The sequence below is a fragment of the Cephus cinctus genome, unplaced genomic scaffold, assembly GCF_000341935.2.
Source record: "Cephus cinctus unplaced genomic scaffold, Ccin1 Ccin1_scaffold1588, whole genome shotgun sequence".
Taxonomy (NCBI): domain Eukaryota; kingdom Metazoa; phylum Arthropoda; class Insecta; order Hymenoptera; family Cephidae; genus Cephus; species Cephus cinctus.
In genome coordinates this window covers 93,555-110,385 of record NW_014333893.1, presented here as the reverse complement: position 1 = coordinate 110,385, position 16,831 = coordinate 93,555, and the positions used below count along the sequence as shown (strand labels likewise).

The 16,831-nt window shown below is 40.5% G+C and overlaps 3 protein-coding genes across 10 annotated transcripts in view; 2 read left to right on the top strand and 1 right to left on the bottom strand.

The window, feature by feature from the left end:
- The window catches only part of LOC107273434 (hyphal wall protein 2), a 3,216-nt gene extending 895 nt beyond the window's left edge, over positions 1-2,321 (top strand). For 2 of the 4 annotated variants that reach the window (XM_025090756.1, XM_015751616.2), the window contains 3 exons: positions 103-225; positions 301-1,532; positions 1,707-2,321. In XM_025090756.1, the coding sequence (XP_024946524.1) occupies positions 103-225; positions 301-1,532; positions 1,707-1,989 (1,638 nt within the window). In that variant the 3' untranslated portion in view covers positions 1,990-2,321. Of the gene's footprint in view, positions 1-68; positions 226-300; positions 1,533-1,706 lie in introns of all 4 variants that reach the window. The other 2 variants (XM_015751615.2, XM_015751617.2) reach the window with 2 other exon arrangements.
- A 186-nt stretch (positions 2,322-2,507) lies between these two features.
- Positions 2,508-9,645, top strand: LOC107273413 (methyl farnesoate epoxidase). The gene is made up of 8 exons (XM_015751576.2): positions 2,508-2,837; positions 7,032-7,329; positions 7,398-7,586; positions 7,655-7,841; positions 7,920-8,034; positions 8,093-8,273; positions 8,347-8,606; positions 8,670-9,645. Exons 1-8 carry the CDS (start codon positions 2,753-2,755, stop codon positions 8,846-8,848), a joined length of 1,494 nt encoding a protein of 497 aa, XP_015607062.1. The 5' UTR covers positions 2,508-2,752; the 3' UTR covers positions 8,849-9,645.
- Positions 9,646-10,042: 397 nt separating this feature from the next.
- Positions 10,043-14,919, bottom strand: LOC107273440 (probable cytochrome P450 4aa1). 5 transcript variants are annotated; one of them, XM_025090752.1, is made up of 9 exons: positions 14,470-14,919; positions 13,917-14,214; positions 13,282-13,737; positions 12,334-12,502; positions 11,887-12,267; positions 11,426-11,501; positions 10,822-11,360; positions 10,566-10,745; positions 10,043-10,465 (listed from the first exon to the last, which is right to left on the bottom strand). In XM_025090752.1, exons 3-9 carry the CDS (start codon positions 13,303-13,305, stop codon positions 10,275-10,277), a joined length of 1,560 nt encoding a protein of 519 aa, XP_024946520.1. In that variant the 5' UTR covers positions 13,306-13,737; positions 13,917-14,214; positions 14,470-14,919; the 3' UTR covers positions 10,043-10,274. The 5 variants fall into 5 exon arrangements, with proteins under 5 accessions (XP_024946520.1, XP_024946521.1, XP_024946522.1 ...); XM_025090753.1 differs by having other exon boundaries at positions 13,282-13,537; XM_025090754.1 differs by having other exon boundaries at positions 13,282-13,431.
- Positions 14,920-16,831: the final 1,912 nt, after the last annotated feature.

The window sequence follows — 16,831 nt, the reverse complement described above, 5'->3', positions numbered from 1 at the left end:
TTTTTTTTAAAAAAAAAAAAAAAAAAAAAAAAAAAAAAATGAATTCTACCAGCAATTCGAATGTAAAGCAACGTATCGTTCTTTTCATTTGCCACCGTCGAGCTGGGAGGAAGCGGAACGAAGAGGGCAGAACCTTTGATGCGTCACAAGATGGTCGATTGCTTCGATGAGAATGTCAAGATTCGTGATCCGAAAAATTATGAGGTCGAGAAGAGACGTCAAAACGTGAGTGAGAGCTGGGTGATATTTTGAAAAAAGTGAATCCTTCAGAGATTTCTTACCTGACCGTTGAAAATACAGGAGGAAACGAGGATGTCTATAATACGCCATAAACGTCGTGCACGTTGTATTGTCAAGATGAGCGTCAGCGATGGTCACGTGCCCAGCAGCGACCCGCGAAATTTCGAAATGAAGACTTCGTACGAGATCAATAGGAAGGTGACGTCACCGCCCATCGTGCACTCGTACAACGAACACTCGAGTCACTCCGTGACGTCACCGCCCATCGAGCATTCGTACAACGAACACTCGAGTCACTCGGTGACGTCACCGCCCATCGTCCATTCGTACAACAAACACTCGAGTCACTCCGTGACGTCACCGCCCATCGAGCATTCGTACAACGAACACTCGAGTCACTCGGTGACGTCACCGCCCATCGTCCATTCGTACAACAAACACTCGAGTCACTCCGTGACGTCACCGCCCATCGAGCATTCGTACAACGAACACTCGAGTCACTCGGTGACGTCACCGCCCATCGTCCATTCGTACAACAAACACTCGAGTCACTCCGTGACGTCACCGCCCATCGAGCATTCGTACAACGAACACTCGAGTCACTCGGTGACGTCACCGCCCATCGTCCATTCGTACAACAAACACTCGAGTCACTCCGTGACGTCACCGCCCATCGAGCATTCGTACAACGAACACTCGAGTCACTCGGTGACGTCACCGCCCATCGTCCACTCGTACAACGAACACTCGAGTCACTCCGTGACGTCACCGCCCATCGAGCATTCGTACAACGAACACTCGAGTCACTCGGTGACGTCACCGCCCATCGTCCATTCGTACAACAAACACTCGAGTCACTCCGTGACGTCACCGCCCATCGTGCATTCGTACAACAAACACTCGAGTCACTCGGTGACGTCACCTCCCATCGAGCATTCGTACAACGAACACTCGAGTCACTCGGTGACGTCGCCACCTGTTCTACGCACATACAATAGTCATTCGAGTCACTCGGTGACGTCGCCACCTGTCGTGCGAACTTACAACAGACATTCAAGTCACACCGTCACATCCGGTCCCATCACACACACTTACCATCATTCCGTCACGTCTCCTCCTATAGTCGTAACCTATAGTAATCATCACAGTCATTCTTCCGATCACGAGAACAGGGATAACTCTTATGCCCAACTTCCGGGTATTCCTGATCTCCCTGACATACCCCACATTGGTCACGAAGGGACCTACGTCAATCAGAACGTGCACGTGCATGGCAATCATTTGAATAACGGGTAAGTTTTTATTTTGTCTCTTGTACCTGGTACAAATTGCATGATGAGAATCGAGCGTCAGTCAAGGCCATAGCTGGTCGTTGACTGGTCCGGCGGGGCCTGAATTTGTTGAAGGAAATTTGTATTGGGTCTGATAACGGAAAGAAAGATCAACTAAAATCTGGTGGGTTTCAGGCAAGACATTTCGGATGACGTTGATCCACAACCTGGTGAGAAAACCATAACGTTCAAAACCAACACTAATCGACATGAAACTGTCGATCATACAGGATTCGTGAAGGAAAAAGCAAATGGTTACCCACATAGGATAAACGATGAGTGGATAAAAAAATTCAGCATGATGGATGGAAACGGTCGTTTCATGAATTCCGGCTATTCCATATCTGGTAAACTCTACGACCGAGGAATCTTACTCTCCGCCGTTATGCTCCAGTGTTATTTTATGATCGTTGCGTAAAATGACTGCGGTCAAATCTCGATGCTGATTTATCGATTCGTGTCGACGAACTCGATGACGGAATCGAGTGAAAATCTTTGAGTAATCCGATCGAGGTCGATATCGACGTCGAATATCGTAGATTCTTATGAAATCAGTTAAACCATAACGACATTCGAGTCAATTAATTAATGTTAAATTTCGTGTTAAGTTTTACTTCGTTCGATCTATCGGAGCAGTCTTTCGATATTCTTAGAGGAAAAAGAGATCGATTACGATACGTAACAGTTGATGAATTTTAAGCATTGTTTTTATTGCGAACACAAATAAAGAAGATTACGAGTACGTGAAAATCGTATAGATCATTCTGTAAGCTTTTCTTTTCTTAATATTTACTTCGAACGTTTTCTCCGACTTCCCAATGGACTCTAGTCACCAGTTTTTTTTTTCTTTTCTTTTGCACTTTTGTAATCCAGATACAGAGAGAGTAAGCAAATGGTAACTGTTACATCGTCATGTTGCAGCAGGCGATTCTTCACGTGTCTAGTGGCACATGCATAAGTAAACTCCGTTCACGTGGCGATCGTGCGTGTTTTTATATGAGACGTTCAAACGGACAACTCTTGGCCAATATTACGGTGAAAGTCGAATTTTTGTGCTCGATTTCCAAGTCGAATGTCTCAGTTGCAATCCGACTTCATATAGTGCATACAGTCGGGGTCGAGAACCGCGTTAATCATATTGAACTACTATTAAAGCGTATTTAATAGTCAAATAATAAATTATGTGGTTTCTCATTTCCTGTGTCGCGGTCGGTATCATCGTAAAAGTTCTTATCGACTGGATGCCGCCTGAAAAGTTTCCACCAGGTAAATAGATCTATGCAGAAAAAACTAAAAGAGTCTCATATAACCAGTAAGCGACATATGTTTGAGGGATGAAATAAGGGAAGACGGTAGGAAATAATGACAGAGAAAATGGAGCATAGCTGAAAAGCAGTTAGGACACATGTGACCTGCGAAAGATTAACAATGACAATGCCATTGGAGATATATTTTAAATATATCACTGCAATATAATGTTGTATGTTATATGCGCTACCACCATTAGGCTTCTCCTTTTTCAAAAGACATTAACCGCAGCGTACCCTAACGGGGTTCAACGCCCCCGTCGGGAGACCCATATGGTACTGTTGCACAATTTCAATTCAATTTTTATCTACTCCGTATATTCTGCGAGATTTCGATTTATCCTCAATTTTATATTTTGAAGAAATTTCGAAAGTAAGTCAAGATCAAATAATATTTATATGTGTACACAGAGATAAGTAGGGAGATGCGCAACGCTACGGTTTTAGGCGACACCAAAACCATAGAGTTATGTGATCGTAGCATCCGTCGATAATGCAGATCCCGTCGTAGCCGAGCTAACCGCGATCACGAACGTGTAACTTGCCGGGCAGAGTCCTGCGCTACTTATCGCTGGTTCCCAAAGCAACACTTGGAACGAGACAGCTCATCGGATATAGCCTAAATTCCATTTTTTCTTTGCAATCCTAAATTCGATCGCACAGTGTAAGCACGGTAAGTTTAATATGACAAGAGCAAGCAACTCATGCCTGCCTGCACTGAAGCGTATGATGCCACCAGCATATTTAATAAATATTTTACCGATGTTGCGTAGCAGAACTATTGTTAAAACCTATCAGGAACTATAGAACTCCTCGAGAACTATTGAAAAAGCCTATTGTTGAATCATTTTAAAGAGATTTTTAAAAAAGTGCGGTGCTGGAGCTAACACCCGCGTAACACCCCAAGTACTCAAGTACTTCTCTCTAGTACTCAATGTTGGAGCCATAGTTCCGCCTGGAACTATTGTTAAATATTGCTTTTTTGAAAAACTCGAAAAAAATGGTGTCTAGACACTGTACCTGGTACGCACTTATATTGAATTTATAAAAAAAACTGTGAAGGTACAAACGTGACCCTATGGCAATTTGATCTGTGCCAGCCTCTTCTATGGACCATTCTGAGTTTCTGCGTTAAGAGATCATTAAGAATTTCAACGAGAAAGCCGTAGATCCAGCCGTTAACGAGCTTAACTTCGCTTCGACCCTCCGAAGCGCCATTCCTGGGACCCACGCTGTGTTAGCATCGCCATATCAGCTCCGTCCGAGCGCCCAGCACTCCGCAATAAAGCTGGACCGAAGCGTCGGGAAAACTTTCTAACAATACCAGACTAGTTAGTGATTTTTCAAGTATAGAGATATAAGTTCTCTGGCTGACGAGCGACTCTTTTTATTCCATCGAGGAAACTTCCGCGTCGCGACTAACCACTCACGCCATTGGACGGTGACGGAGTACCATCCGGTACCTGCCAATTTTACCAATTTTACCAATTTTCACCATGTCACCACAGTTCACTCAGTCGAGAGAAGGTCAAGATTCTCAAGTGGCGCAAGTTCAGCTCCGAGCGGAGGACGTGCGCGGTGACCGCGTACCGTCGATTCGAGAGGGTCAACGGGAGCAGAACGTATAAAGATGATGAGATGTACTGCAGTGCTATGGAACTATAACCGACCCTGTGTTCTTCTCTCGTCGGTGCGCTATAAACGCGGAATTGGCAAAATCCAGAAAACTCGCGTGGACGAGGAAAAAGTATTTAGTACACGGCGGAATCTGCGGTTGATCACTCAAAAAACAAGAATAGCTGGAAATATAGTCAGACACTACCGCGCAGCATGGGAACACTTTCGGAATGCATCGCCAAAATCTCGCAGAAATATAAGTCGGATCTATGCTATACTTCCGGTATCCGCTGAGTATAGCAAAGTTATGGCTTTCAGCATGGCCGCTTACATTAATGTTTATGGTGAGTAGAAAAAAAAAAGGAAAAATTAAAAAGATCACTTACCCCAGGATCCTCGTCCGCGCTTCTCTTGTCCATTTGTATTGTTCATTGGTCCAGTACATCTTTCGATACTCGAGGTCCATTCTGATGACGACTTGACGATTCCAGCCTTGACCACTATTTTGCACTTCCGGTATTTTCGGTTGCGGACTAATTCTTCACTTCTTACGAATAGACCAACACACGAATTTCCGCGAACTTTAGATAATGTCTTCGCGACGCACTTATTCACACGTATCAATTCACTACGTCACACTTTTTTTCGTAAATGAAGGTAGAGGATAAAGAGTATAGAAAGAGACGTTTCGCGACGCACTACGTCACACTTTTTTTTTCGTAAATGAAGGTGAAGGATTGAGGAACCACGTTCGATCTCCGAAGACGAACCACGTTAACCCTAGATCAGCGCGCAAAGTGTTTCCTGCAGAGGGTGATTAGAAGTTACCGGGATTTGAGGTCCCATACGCCAAGTGGAGTAGCACAAGCGAACGCAGATTGACGTGACCGCTCCCCTAGAGAGCGCAGAAAGGGATGCCGACGCCAACCCATGACTCCCCACCGCTCAAACCGTCTTGGCATATTTGCTGCGGAGTTTACTGCGATACCAAAGTGATATCACGAAGAAGGTATAGCCCAGCGGAAGAAATTGGGAAAATATGTAACACAAAGAAAGAGAGAGAGAGAGATAGAATTAGATAATCAAGTATTACCTTAGAATGTAGATGAACAGAAGAGACAAAGAATCGATGAATGTATCGCAACTGCGATATATTTGCAGTGAGAGGGGAAAGGGGAAGGAAGACCGGCAAAACGCGGTTTCCAAGAGATCGGCCCTCGAAAGACTGACCTCTGCACCAACACATTCTTTGTATACCGCTGAGTACCCCCCCCCCGGCCCCGCCGCTCGAGCACTTTTTTGGCATAAGTGCTGCCCTCCCACGACAGGTTTGTCAATTACAACTCGTACAGTGTTCGTCAACGATGCTCGTGTGCACGGTGCACGGCAATTGTTCGGATTTCAGGATATCGTTGACGCACCCTGTAATGCTCCTAAAGCGTACGTTTCATGAGCACAGCAGGGCTCTAAGTGCGTCTCTCTCGCACACATACGGATTGATACACTTTTTCTACTACCTATAACTATACTACCTTTAACTTATAACTATACTACCTATAACTTTAGTGAAGAACTCAAAAAAATGGTGTCTAGACCCTGTACCTGCTACGCACTTATATTGAATTTAAAAGAAAACTGTGAAGGTACAAACGATGGAACGCAGTGGAGATGTATTTACCGGAGCTGGTGCAGCTAATCCGTGAAGGTCAAGAAGTGAATCCAGAAGACACTCAGGTGGGCACTGCACTAGGACACAGCACTGCACTTCCAGAACACTCACAGAAAATCCATAGAATTTCCTAGATATCGCGAGAGCAACGCGAGAAGTACACGAGCGATAACTTTCTGTACCGTTTCGAAACACAGCTAGAAAAATTATCAACAAGCAGCACGAGATCGCGAGGCAGCTCGTGACACCTCGGTCGGTGCCCCGAGACAGACTGCTTTGACAATACCGAAATTCGAGAACTGGTCATTCTGATTATCCGATTGCTCTTCATTTCCCTCATGCCGTCCCTTTGAATCAAGTTGAGAGCGTTCCTTAGCAAAACGGTGCGTAACATTTGGAGATCCTCCACGGCCGCTTCCTCAGGATATTGGACGACAGCTGAGTACCACATCTTTAACTCGGGCAGAAGGTTCCTCCCCTTATCGTAAGGACACTTTATCTCCGCCCGCTCTATAGCCCTTTGCCCATCTCCAGCGGGGCGCCGGCATCGCACCTGTGCTCCTGCCGGTCAGTGGAGCTGACTCTTTCTAAGGGTGGCTCTGGGAATTAGTTTTAAGTGTGGAGAATTTCTGCCCACCAGACTACCCGTTCGTGAACACGTTCAGCTCGGCTACGACGGGATATGCATTATCGACGGAGGCGATGATCACAAAATTCTATTCCTGAACTCGCCGCTACGATTTAGCGCCATGTTTTTGGTATCGCCTAAAACCGTAGCGTTGTGCATCTCCCTACTCATCTCTGACGTACGTAAGGAGCATTTTTATCTTTTGACGCTAACTTACCGACGGTGATTTAATTTTACAGGACCACGAGGTTTACCTTTGATAGGTAACATTTTAGATCTTAAGAGAATCATTAAGAAGACGAAATACCTCGGCGATGCGTGGTGTCAATTGGCCAAAGATTATGGGTCTGTTGTGGGTCTTCGTCTGGGATTTTCCGATCCCTTGATCATCGTTTCTGGAAGAGAAGCTGTTCTTGAGATGTTGAACAGGGAGGAATTCGACGGGAGACCAGAGGGATACATGTTTCGATTGAGAACTTTGGGACAAACACGTGGAGTTTTGTTTACGGATGGTGAGATTTGGAAGGACCAAAGAAGGTATGAGAAAATTATTAAAAAAAAAAAAATAAAAACATATCTGACTTTGTTATTTTTACCGGTAACAGATTTGCGCTTAAAAGCTTGCGAGATTTTGGTTTTGGAAAACGCTCCATGGAGAGTATGATTCTCGAAGAAGGCGTGACTTTGTCAAAAATCATTGAAAACAAGGCCAAAGAGGGAATCGTTAATGATGTACACAAAATTAGTGCATTTGCTGTCTTGAACAGTTTCTGGAGTCTGATAGCGGGGGCCAGGTTACATTTTGAAAATGTATAATGTATTTGTAATGTCTATGGAAAGTTATGCAATCAATTGTTTTCAGGTACGATCAGAATGAGCAAGATTCAGAATTAGTGGGAATAATGCAAACTATCAATGATGCTATTAGGAGTAATAACGCTATCGGCGGTATTATTAATCAGTTACCTTTTTTGCGATTCTTCATTCCTGGTCCTTTGGGATTGAGCGAGCATAAAGATCGCATCGTGAAGATATGGAAATATTTTAGCGTAGGTATATATAATATTTAACTTTGTTCTTTGCACTGATTTTCTACCATTTAACCTTTATTTTTGGAATTTATTCAGAAAGAAGTGACTCGACACAAGCAGACGAAAATTTATGGAGAACAAAGAGACTTGATCGACGCCTACCTCGAGGAAATAAAATGTCAAAACGGAAAGCCGTCATCGTCTTTCGATGGTACGTCGAATGTCTTATCGAAAATCAACGGAGAATGCAGAAATATAAAATTTTACAGAAAACCAACTAATATCCCTCGTAAAGGATTTATTTAGCGCTGGAATTGAAACGACGAACAATACGATCGGCTTCACCTTGATGTACCTGATGATCAATCAGAATGTACAGAAAAAATTACATGAAGAATTAGACAGAGTCCTTGGAAACGACACTCTACCATCTCTGGATTATAGAAATCGGTAAAACCCATAAAAATTGAATTTTCAAATTTTTCAGAAAATTTCATTAATATATATTTCGGCAAACTTTCAGTCTGCCCTATCTAAACGCCATTTTAGCCGAAGTAGCCCGAATGGCCAATATCGGTCCGACGACAATTCCACATAGAGCCAAAAGAGACTCCATCTTCTTGGGATATAAAATTAAAAAGAATTCAATGATACTAGCCAACTTACTAAGCGTGCACATGGACAAAGGTCACTGGGGTGACCCGGAAGTCTTCCGACCAGAAAGATTCATCAATGACAATGGACAGTTCATCAATGACAGCTGGCTGATACCTTTTGGCGCAGGTGAATTTCCGATTTACAAAAAAGAAAAAAAAAATAAATTAATATAATTTTTCAAAATTTCAGGTCGTCGAAAATGTCTTGGTGAAAATTTAGCAAAGAATACTCTTCTCTTGTTCACCGCTTGTCTTTTCCAAAAATTACATTTCCGGTTACCACCTGGCGACCCTCTACCCGCCATCAAGGGAATAGATGGCTTCACAATTTCCCCAGCTATCTTCAATGCAATCGTTACGCCTCGTTAAACGACAAACGACTGATCTATCGATAATAAGTTTCCAACCTAAGTTTTCTTAATCATAACTATTTTTAATTTCAACCACTCTGCGAAATCATACCTAAGAAATTCTACCTACGTATCGGTTGGATATTCATCGGCACACTACGCTAAGCATAACGCAAATAAACCAACAAAATACTTTTTTTTAATATACGTATTTTCTTTCGTATCGTGTACCAAGCTGAACGGTAGGCTAAGGAAAAAACAAATATTATTTAAGAAAAATTCTTATTTGTATTCCTACTTTGCACAGTATGCACAGTCACCTATGCATTCAATATTAATTTAAATTCATCCATTCCTTCGAATCGTCTCATAATATTATGCACATACTTGAAAAGAACAAAATACCTTTGCAAATGATATGGCATAGCCACGGGAATCATAAAAATCTATCAACATTGAGGATCGTTTATCAACCAATTATCGTCAAAGTAATAATTTTTATATTTACAATCTAATAAATAACATTGACAAGCAATAAGCAGTAGATTGAAAAGTACACGAGCCCTGCGCAATGCTGTTATAATTTTCCAAATGATTATATACATTTATATGACCTTGTGACGTGACGTGCAGTTTGTGCAAAATTTGTGACCGATAAATATTTAATAACATAGATAAACGAAAATCACAATAGTCGGAAAGTCCAAGAACTATGCACTTTAAGGGAATCTTCAAAATAAGCTTTTTCCGTGAACACGACATACGGCAAAGTTACTGGTCGCCAGACACAGTGACGTGCGCTCTTAAGGCCGAATGGTTTAGACTAAAAAGACCTTTGGTAGTAAAATTTATAATCCTACAATTACATGAGGAAACCCAATGGTATTAATAACTGGAATTTGGTGAGAATCCAAAAAAACATCATTAATAAAATTAAAACCGAATGCTAAAAGGTCATCACAAAGACATCCCACTGACTCGTATCAGCTAAATATAAAAGGATTATCACAGAAATATTATTGCTTACGGAAGTAGAGACAGACGTCATTCGAGCCATCATTGGCTAGAATTAAAAAGTAGATCTGTATTATTTAATTTTTAAGTGAAAAATCGTACGCAGATCAACGTGGACAGCCATTGTCGAATGCAGGAGTGGAGGGTGCCTCATTTAGAGACCCTCCAGGACGCGGGGTGTACGGGGGTACTGGATGACTCCATTTGCCGGACTCTGACCGAGCTTTTATTTTTCTTGTGAATAAAAATACTCATCGAAGTATATATACAATGATACACTGAACATAATCATAGTACCCTCTCTATATGCTTGAAGCGTACAAACACAATAAGTACAGCTATATGTTCGCAAGTACGTAGGCAGGCAGGCACGCATGTAAAAATATAGTATCAATATTTACAGTGAAATAATACTAAAGATATAACTGACATCACAGGTTCATGTAGGGTTGGTACCTAAATTCACTACGTGGTGTGATCTTCACCCAGAGTCCACCCTCGGCTCTGACAGTCAGTCGAAATTTGGGTCGTATATCCTCCTTTCCGGTCACTGGACCCAAGTGACACTTGCGTATAATGGCACTGATCATCGACTTCATTTCAAGCATTGCAAATTTGTTTCCTGTAAAGATGATCATGGATTAATGTCACGTACGTTATTGCATGTACGATAACTGAATAAAGTGACCATGGACAAGGAGTGAAAATTATGTGAAACTCACCAATGCAATTTCTGGGCCCTGCGCTAAATGGCAGAAACGCATAAGGATGCATTTTATTAGAAACTTCAGGATCAAACCTTTGAGGATTGAACGTATGAGGATCTGGAAAGTGATGAGCTAGTCGATGAGTCGCGTAAGGCATGATGAAGACTCCACAACCTGCTGGAATTACTTGTTTCCCTAAATAAAAAAAAAAATAAAACCTCGTTAGGAAAGATGGATCGATTGGTTTTTTAAAAAAAATCAAATTACCAACCGAGGACAACATCTTCGCCTAACGTCCTCGCGAAAAAAGGAACTGGAGGAAATAGTCTGAGCGTCTCCTTAATACACATCTCGAGGCATTTCATATCCCGAAAGTCTTTCATAGTCGGGGACCTCTCGTCCTTTCCAAAAATCTCCTCGAGCTCCTCGAAGCAATTCCTCTGCCAGTCCTGGTGATTGGCTAAAAGGAAAAGTGTCATGGCCGTTGCAGTACCAACGGAATCCTGTCCAGCCAGCATGAAGGTGCAGCATTCGTTAATAATATCCTCGTCCGTAAATTCAGGATGCTTTCCACTGATTTCGACCATGAACTCTAAGAGGGATATTTTTTTGACTGCATTCTGCGAACTATCTGTTATGGTTGAACCGTTTTTCATAATATTTTGCCGGGTCCTTTCCATCATCTTGTGGCAGGCATTGAACAGCTCATCGCGCTGCTTCTGCTCGGCTCGACCAATGCTCGTTAACTGGTAAATCCACTCGATGAGCAGCCAGGGCCTGGTTATACGATAAGGTGCCACCACTTGCCCCCTGTTTAACATTTTCTTGTTTGTATATGGTCTAAATAAGATGCCAAATTAGAAAAGTGAACTTACTTTCTAAACGGCATGTCATCATCGCTGTCGAGCTGCTTGTTCTTTCCACTGGCTAAAGTCACTCCCAATACAGTTTCTACAAAGAAGTCAGACACCAAAAGATCAATCGATCCAGTATAATTTCTTTTTTGCATAGATTTTAACGAGTATACATTCACTTTTCACAACTGAACAAATCGCCTTTTACCCGCCTACACAAAATCCTAATTTGGCCTGGTGAATTTATTCAAAATGTTAACAAGAACAGATTGACCTCAAATTAAAGAATCATGATTTCATAATATTTTTTCGATATTACTTAATCGCTTGAAGACGCAACGCCACTTTATTTTTATCAAAATTGAATAATCAGGTAAATAAATTTATACCAAGAAAAATAATTTTTGATGAATTCATCCAACTTTTTCAATTGGCAAAAATGGTATACGTGAAGAAGAAAAACAATGTAATTGTAACTTTACCATTCAAAATGTCGTAGACAGAGTCATTAACGAAACTCGTGATATTCACATCCCGTCCACCTTCATTAATAATTTTGTTCATTAAATTTGTAGCGCACTCTGAGAACGACTTGGTGAACCGTTCGAGTAGATGAAGATGAAATGCCGGTTGAAGTATCTTCCTATGTCCCTTCCAAGTGACAACGTCCCTGGTGATCAATCCCTTCCCAAGGAAATTGTCGAGTAGTCTATAAAAAAATATCTTTTCGGTGTGTTTCGCACTACTAAGTACACATTGTATATCCGCCGGCTCCAAGAGAGTGACGTAGGGTAAGAAGGTCAGCCAGAATCGAAAAATTGGTCCATAATCGTTATAAACATTGTGCGATACTATATGTAGTACTGAAACAGTAAAAAAATTTTTTTTAAAAATACAATCTCCACTAAATATTTATATGAAAAACTCACAATCTTTGCGCATTACATAATTAGCATTTCCCAACACTGGTAGAGCCACAGGTCCGTCAAGGCTGAATATAAATCTCAAAATTCGTATGTAATCCTTGAAGGCGTACAGGAGACAAATGAAAACAAGAATACCGAGGTAAATCCAGACCTCGGCAGGAGTTCGATCCCACTGAAACAATTGATTGATCCTCATGACTCGTCGCCCATAAATAAATTACCATTAACAATAGATAAAAAATGTTCCTCGACACCACACAGCGTTCCAACAAAGAATGGCACAATAAATAATGCCATAGGAGTTAACCTATAAAGAATCACGTTCTTTTTCCCAAGCTTTGCCAAAGCCCTTGACTGTAAAAGAATGCACATACCGTCCATGGAATTGAAAATTATGATAAATATTTAAATTGAATCGACAACTGCTAAATTTATCCTAGGTCGATAAATTAATTTTCTAGATTTTTCATTTCGTAAACATGTTTCACAGCTCATCCGATATTCGAGGTGGTGCACCATTTAATTGATATCTATCTGCTCGGCCTAAGCCATACCTGCCGTGTGCCAGGAAGACACCTAAAATACGCACAGTACATACGGAATAACAATTATTAGCAGCACTACGCGACAGTTCATTACTAATAAAAAAACATGGAGCACGCAGTAATTAATAATCCTAAATTATTATAGTATCACTCGAATCATAGAAAATCGTTAAAAAAATTAATAATCGCAAAACAATCATTTCCAATGTCAATGATGAAAAGACTGAAATTGATCGATTATAATAAATCACGATCTGTAATTTATGAAAAACACGTAATCGTCCATTATATCCACGAATCATTTCAAAAATTCAAATTAAAAATCAAAATTCAGTGATTAATTTGTTACACGTTTAATAATATTAATTTAATAATAAGGATTATCGTACTATATAGTCGCACTCACGATTTGATACAAGACGATAGCCATTACGTTTACTTTTTGCGTATACTTCCCAAGAAATGCTGCTGCTTCCTTATATACATATATCCGCACGCTCGCTCATCCTCCCTCCAAACCTGCGTAGATCATTGTGGCTCCAAGTAACTGAACTTGCTAAAACAGCATCCCGTCAAGCATCAACCTTTCACCCTGCCAAGTAAGTGGCAAGAAGAAAGAACCGTCCATACATGTTTTAGCCGAATACCAGTGAATTCCCTCTCTGTCGGTAAATATATGGAAATTTGGATATCGGAGGAGTGGAGGCAAGTGAGATCAACGTCATTCTACGGATACACCGATCTGGTAGTCATTAAGTCAATATTGAAAATTCATGAAGAATGATCAAATAAAAGAGTGCAGCTTGCACAATGAAATTAGTTGGATGGTTGTTTGTTTGTAGAATTACTTCAGCAAGACTACCTGAGAATGTGAAATATTGAAAAAAAAATTTATGTGAAATCTATCAATTAACTTTGGGGCTTGACGATGCTTAAAAATACTGACTTATGAGAAATGATGATAAATATTTGTCATCTGCTTGACGTGAAAACTTTCAAGTGTTTTGTTCAATGTAGGAAATTCTTATTTAATATGCCTACCTTGAGTAATACCATAGAGACGCCATAACCAGTATCCAAGCCACAAGACATTGAGATCCAGCAGAATGGCAAACCGACTAAACCTTCCCTGGTTAGTTTGGATCATTTATATAGAAAATCGTGGAGCGAGCAGCCTGTAAACAATAGAAATCAATTAATCGACTCTTCCCAATCGAATCACGTATACGACGTATGTGGTGGCTACTTAGCAAATGTCCGGAGTCCTATAGCTTTTGGGCGACGATCACCAAAGGTGTTCCTCGCTGTTCCTAGTTCTTCCTCCATATTGACTCGTGCCCTGAATTTAATTGTCGTAAAATGAAAACGTCATTTGTATTTTGATTACTTTATGGAATTCGCATCGTGATTCGAGTCACTCGATTTTCTTTCGAGGACGTCCAATGCCTTGTTATCGGATATATGGTAAAGTGCTCCTTCTCTCTTTCTTATCATAAAATGTCTTCCGCACAAGTTGATAAACGTCATTTGATGTTTGCGTGCATAAGTTTTGCTTTGAAAGCATGCAACAGAAATTTGAAAAAATTTGACTTACTAATTGTGTTGTAAAGTGTCATTCGTCTAATGACGCAGTTGCTGCCAATAAGGTTAAGGTTGAGTTACGGCATTTATGGTAACGCGTAGAATATAAGCAGAAATCGTAGTATTTTAGGATGAATGACTTGAATGACCATGTCTTGAATGATTTACTTAATAGAATACTCCGACCTGTCATTACCATGCGAGTAAAATGTAAATCCAACTGACGTTTGAATGTGAAAAATACGAAAAATTTCGGTTCGGTTTACACTTTTAGCTTTGAGTTAACTATTACGAAGGTGGTGTCAAAGTGATTGATGTTTTACTCGCATAGACTTCCACAATGTGCAGAGTCCTTGGGGTCGTGTGATGAATTTGTCAATTGCAATTTGTACTATAACCGTCAACGATTTCCTGCTACAAGGATATTCTCTGGTCGACCCTTAGCAACGGTCTCCACACTTTAGAACATCGTCGCAGCTTTACTGTACTATTCCTAAGAGCACAGTATATGTGGGTTGACCAAGTAATACCTGCTTTGGTCAACAGGTGGCAGCACTTTGAACGATGCTTCCGTATGTCATAGTGCGTGATAGTACCAACGGTTCAATTTTAAGTTTATCTTCTCGTCCGATAATTCGTTGATACTTTTCAATTGCTGCTAATCTAGAGAATTCCTAACGACGAACCAGAAGATGATAAAAATGTTCGAGGGTTGCACAAATATTTGGAATGATTTATTCTGATTAAATTCGTTAACCGACCATGAACATGTTTGGTTACGTAAAAGGTTGTAGCATTATTTTTGACAATAAGTGAAATAAAGAAAAGCATAAGTTTTCAGATTAAAAAGGTATGCGAACGTAAAATAAATTCTTGACAACATTTTAATTCCACTATAATTTAAATTCATGAATATAAGCACGTATGATTATTACTCAATTAAAGTATCGATGACTGTCCAATGTAACTGTACTGTAATGACGATCATTGTTTGGCAGTTTGACACACATACCGCACAATATAAGGATGTACATTGCCATTTCTGATTAATAATGCGGTACCGTAACAATAAGCAGGATATTTGATTTTGGTTTCCACCATGAACGTAATCTGCTAGGTTAAAAAATTTGTTCGCAATTGTTATCTGGTGGTCTTTTAATCTTTTTTTTTAAACGATGACAGTTACATCTTTATCTTTATATTACGCTAAATCACATTACACACTATAGTCTATGAATTTTCTTTTAAAAAATATTAGTCCTTCATATATCACCTACGATTCTTACAATAATTTTTTTAATTGTCTAAAAAATTCCGTTCCATAAAAATCAAATGTGTCAACCCCACGCATTTCGCTGCCTACGACTCATGGCGACATCTAATAAGAGAGTCAATAACCTCAAGGCATCATTACACGACACTTCTATCTTGTATCATCGCATTCTACGAGGCGGAAATGACTGATCGATCTTAATTCGTCGAAACTGATTCTGTATCTTGTAAAGGTATCGCGAGAACCGGTGAAAGCAAAAGCGGAAATACCCAAGCGTTGGACAATCCTGGGAGTCGTAACGCCCGTTTGATTCCAATACAGACATTTCCGGAAGTTTTCAAAAAGATTTCCAGAAGACATCACCAGTCTAGCGTCCATTGAAAATCCACTAGACGTTTTGGCCATTACTGTATGGGAGTAAGACAGTGACAAAAAATCCCTGGGAAAATAATCAGACTCCCAGTATGTTATCAGTCCTATTACAATCTACAATGTCGACTTTCGTTCTCGTATCCTTTACTAAATACATGGGAAACCTTCTTCTGGTTTACAAAGCGAAAAGAATACAAATCCAAGCGATACTATTCGTTATTTACGTTTTCCCAGGAACTTTCACAGCAGCGACACGCTACATTCCTCAGGGTATCATCTTGCCTCAATCGATTTGTCAGAGATCGGTTAATTTAACACAGTGAAATTTACTATGGACTCACTGACCTGGTATTAACCGACATCCATAGGAAACAACCCAGGAAAAAGATATTCCCCATTTCCTATCTCCAGGTACAATATATATACACACATAATTTGCCGATTGACAAATTTTTAACGAAAATTTGAAAGTTCTAAAAATAATTAAAAATAGCAAATGTATACTTACAGTGATTCAAACATTCGTCGGAGAAAGCTGATGAGTCTTCGAGAAGCGGACCTTGTCAATTGCACGTATCCTTTATTAGGTTCGGCGTTCAATGGCCTCGCGGATGTAGACGCCGTTACAGTTGCAAATACTTGCCCGGAACTTCCGGATAAATATTTATGCAAAGACTAACGTAAGATGAATCAGAACTTTTACCAAGTAACATTTGAATAACGTGAGTAT

Coding starts and splice junctions, on each gene's coding strand:
- LOC107273413 (XM_015751576.2), top strand. CDS start 2,753: ATGTGGTTTCTCATTTCCTGTGTCGCGGTCGGTATCATCGTAAAAGTT. Junction 8,035..8,092: donor GCCGTCATCGTCTTTCGATG/GTACGTCGAATG, acceptor AAAATTTTACAG/AAAACCAACTAATATCCCTC. Junction 8,607..8,669: donor GCTGATACCTTTTGGCGCAG/GTGAATTTCCGA, acceptor TCAAAATTTCAG/GTCGTCGAAAATGTCTTGGT.
- LOC107273440 (XM_025090750.1), bottom strand. CDS start 13,967: ATGTCTTGTGGCTTGGATACTGGTTATGGCGTCTCTATGGTATTACTC. Junction 12,503..13,916: donor TCTCTATGGTATTACTCAAG/GTAGGCATATTA, acceptor CAATTGTTTCAG/TGGGATCGAACTCCTGCCGA. Junction 10,466..10,565: donor AGGGCCCAGAAATTGCATTG/GTGAGTTTCACA, acceptor TCATCTTTACAG/GAAACAAATTTGCAATGCTT.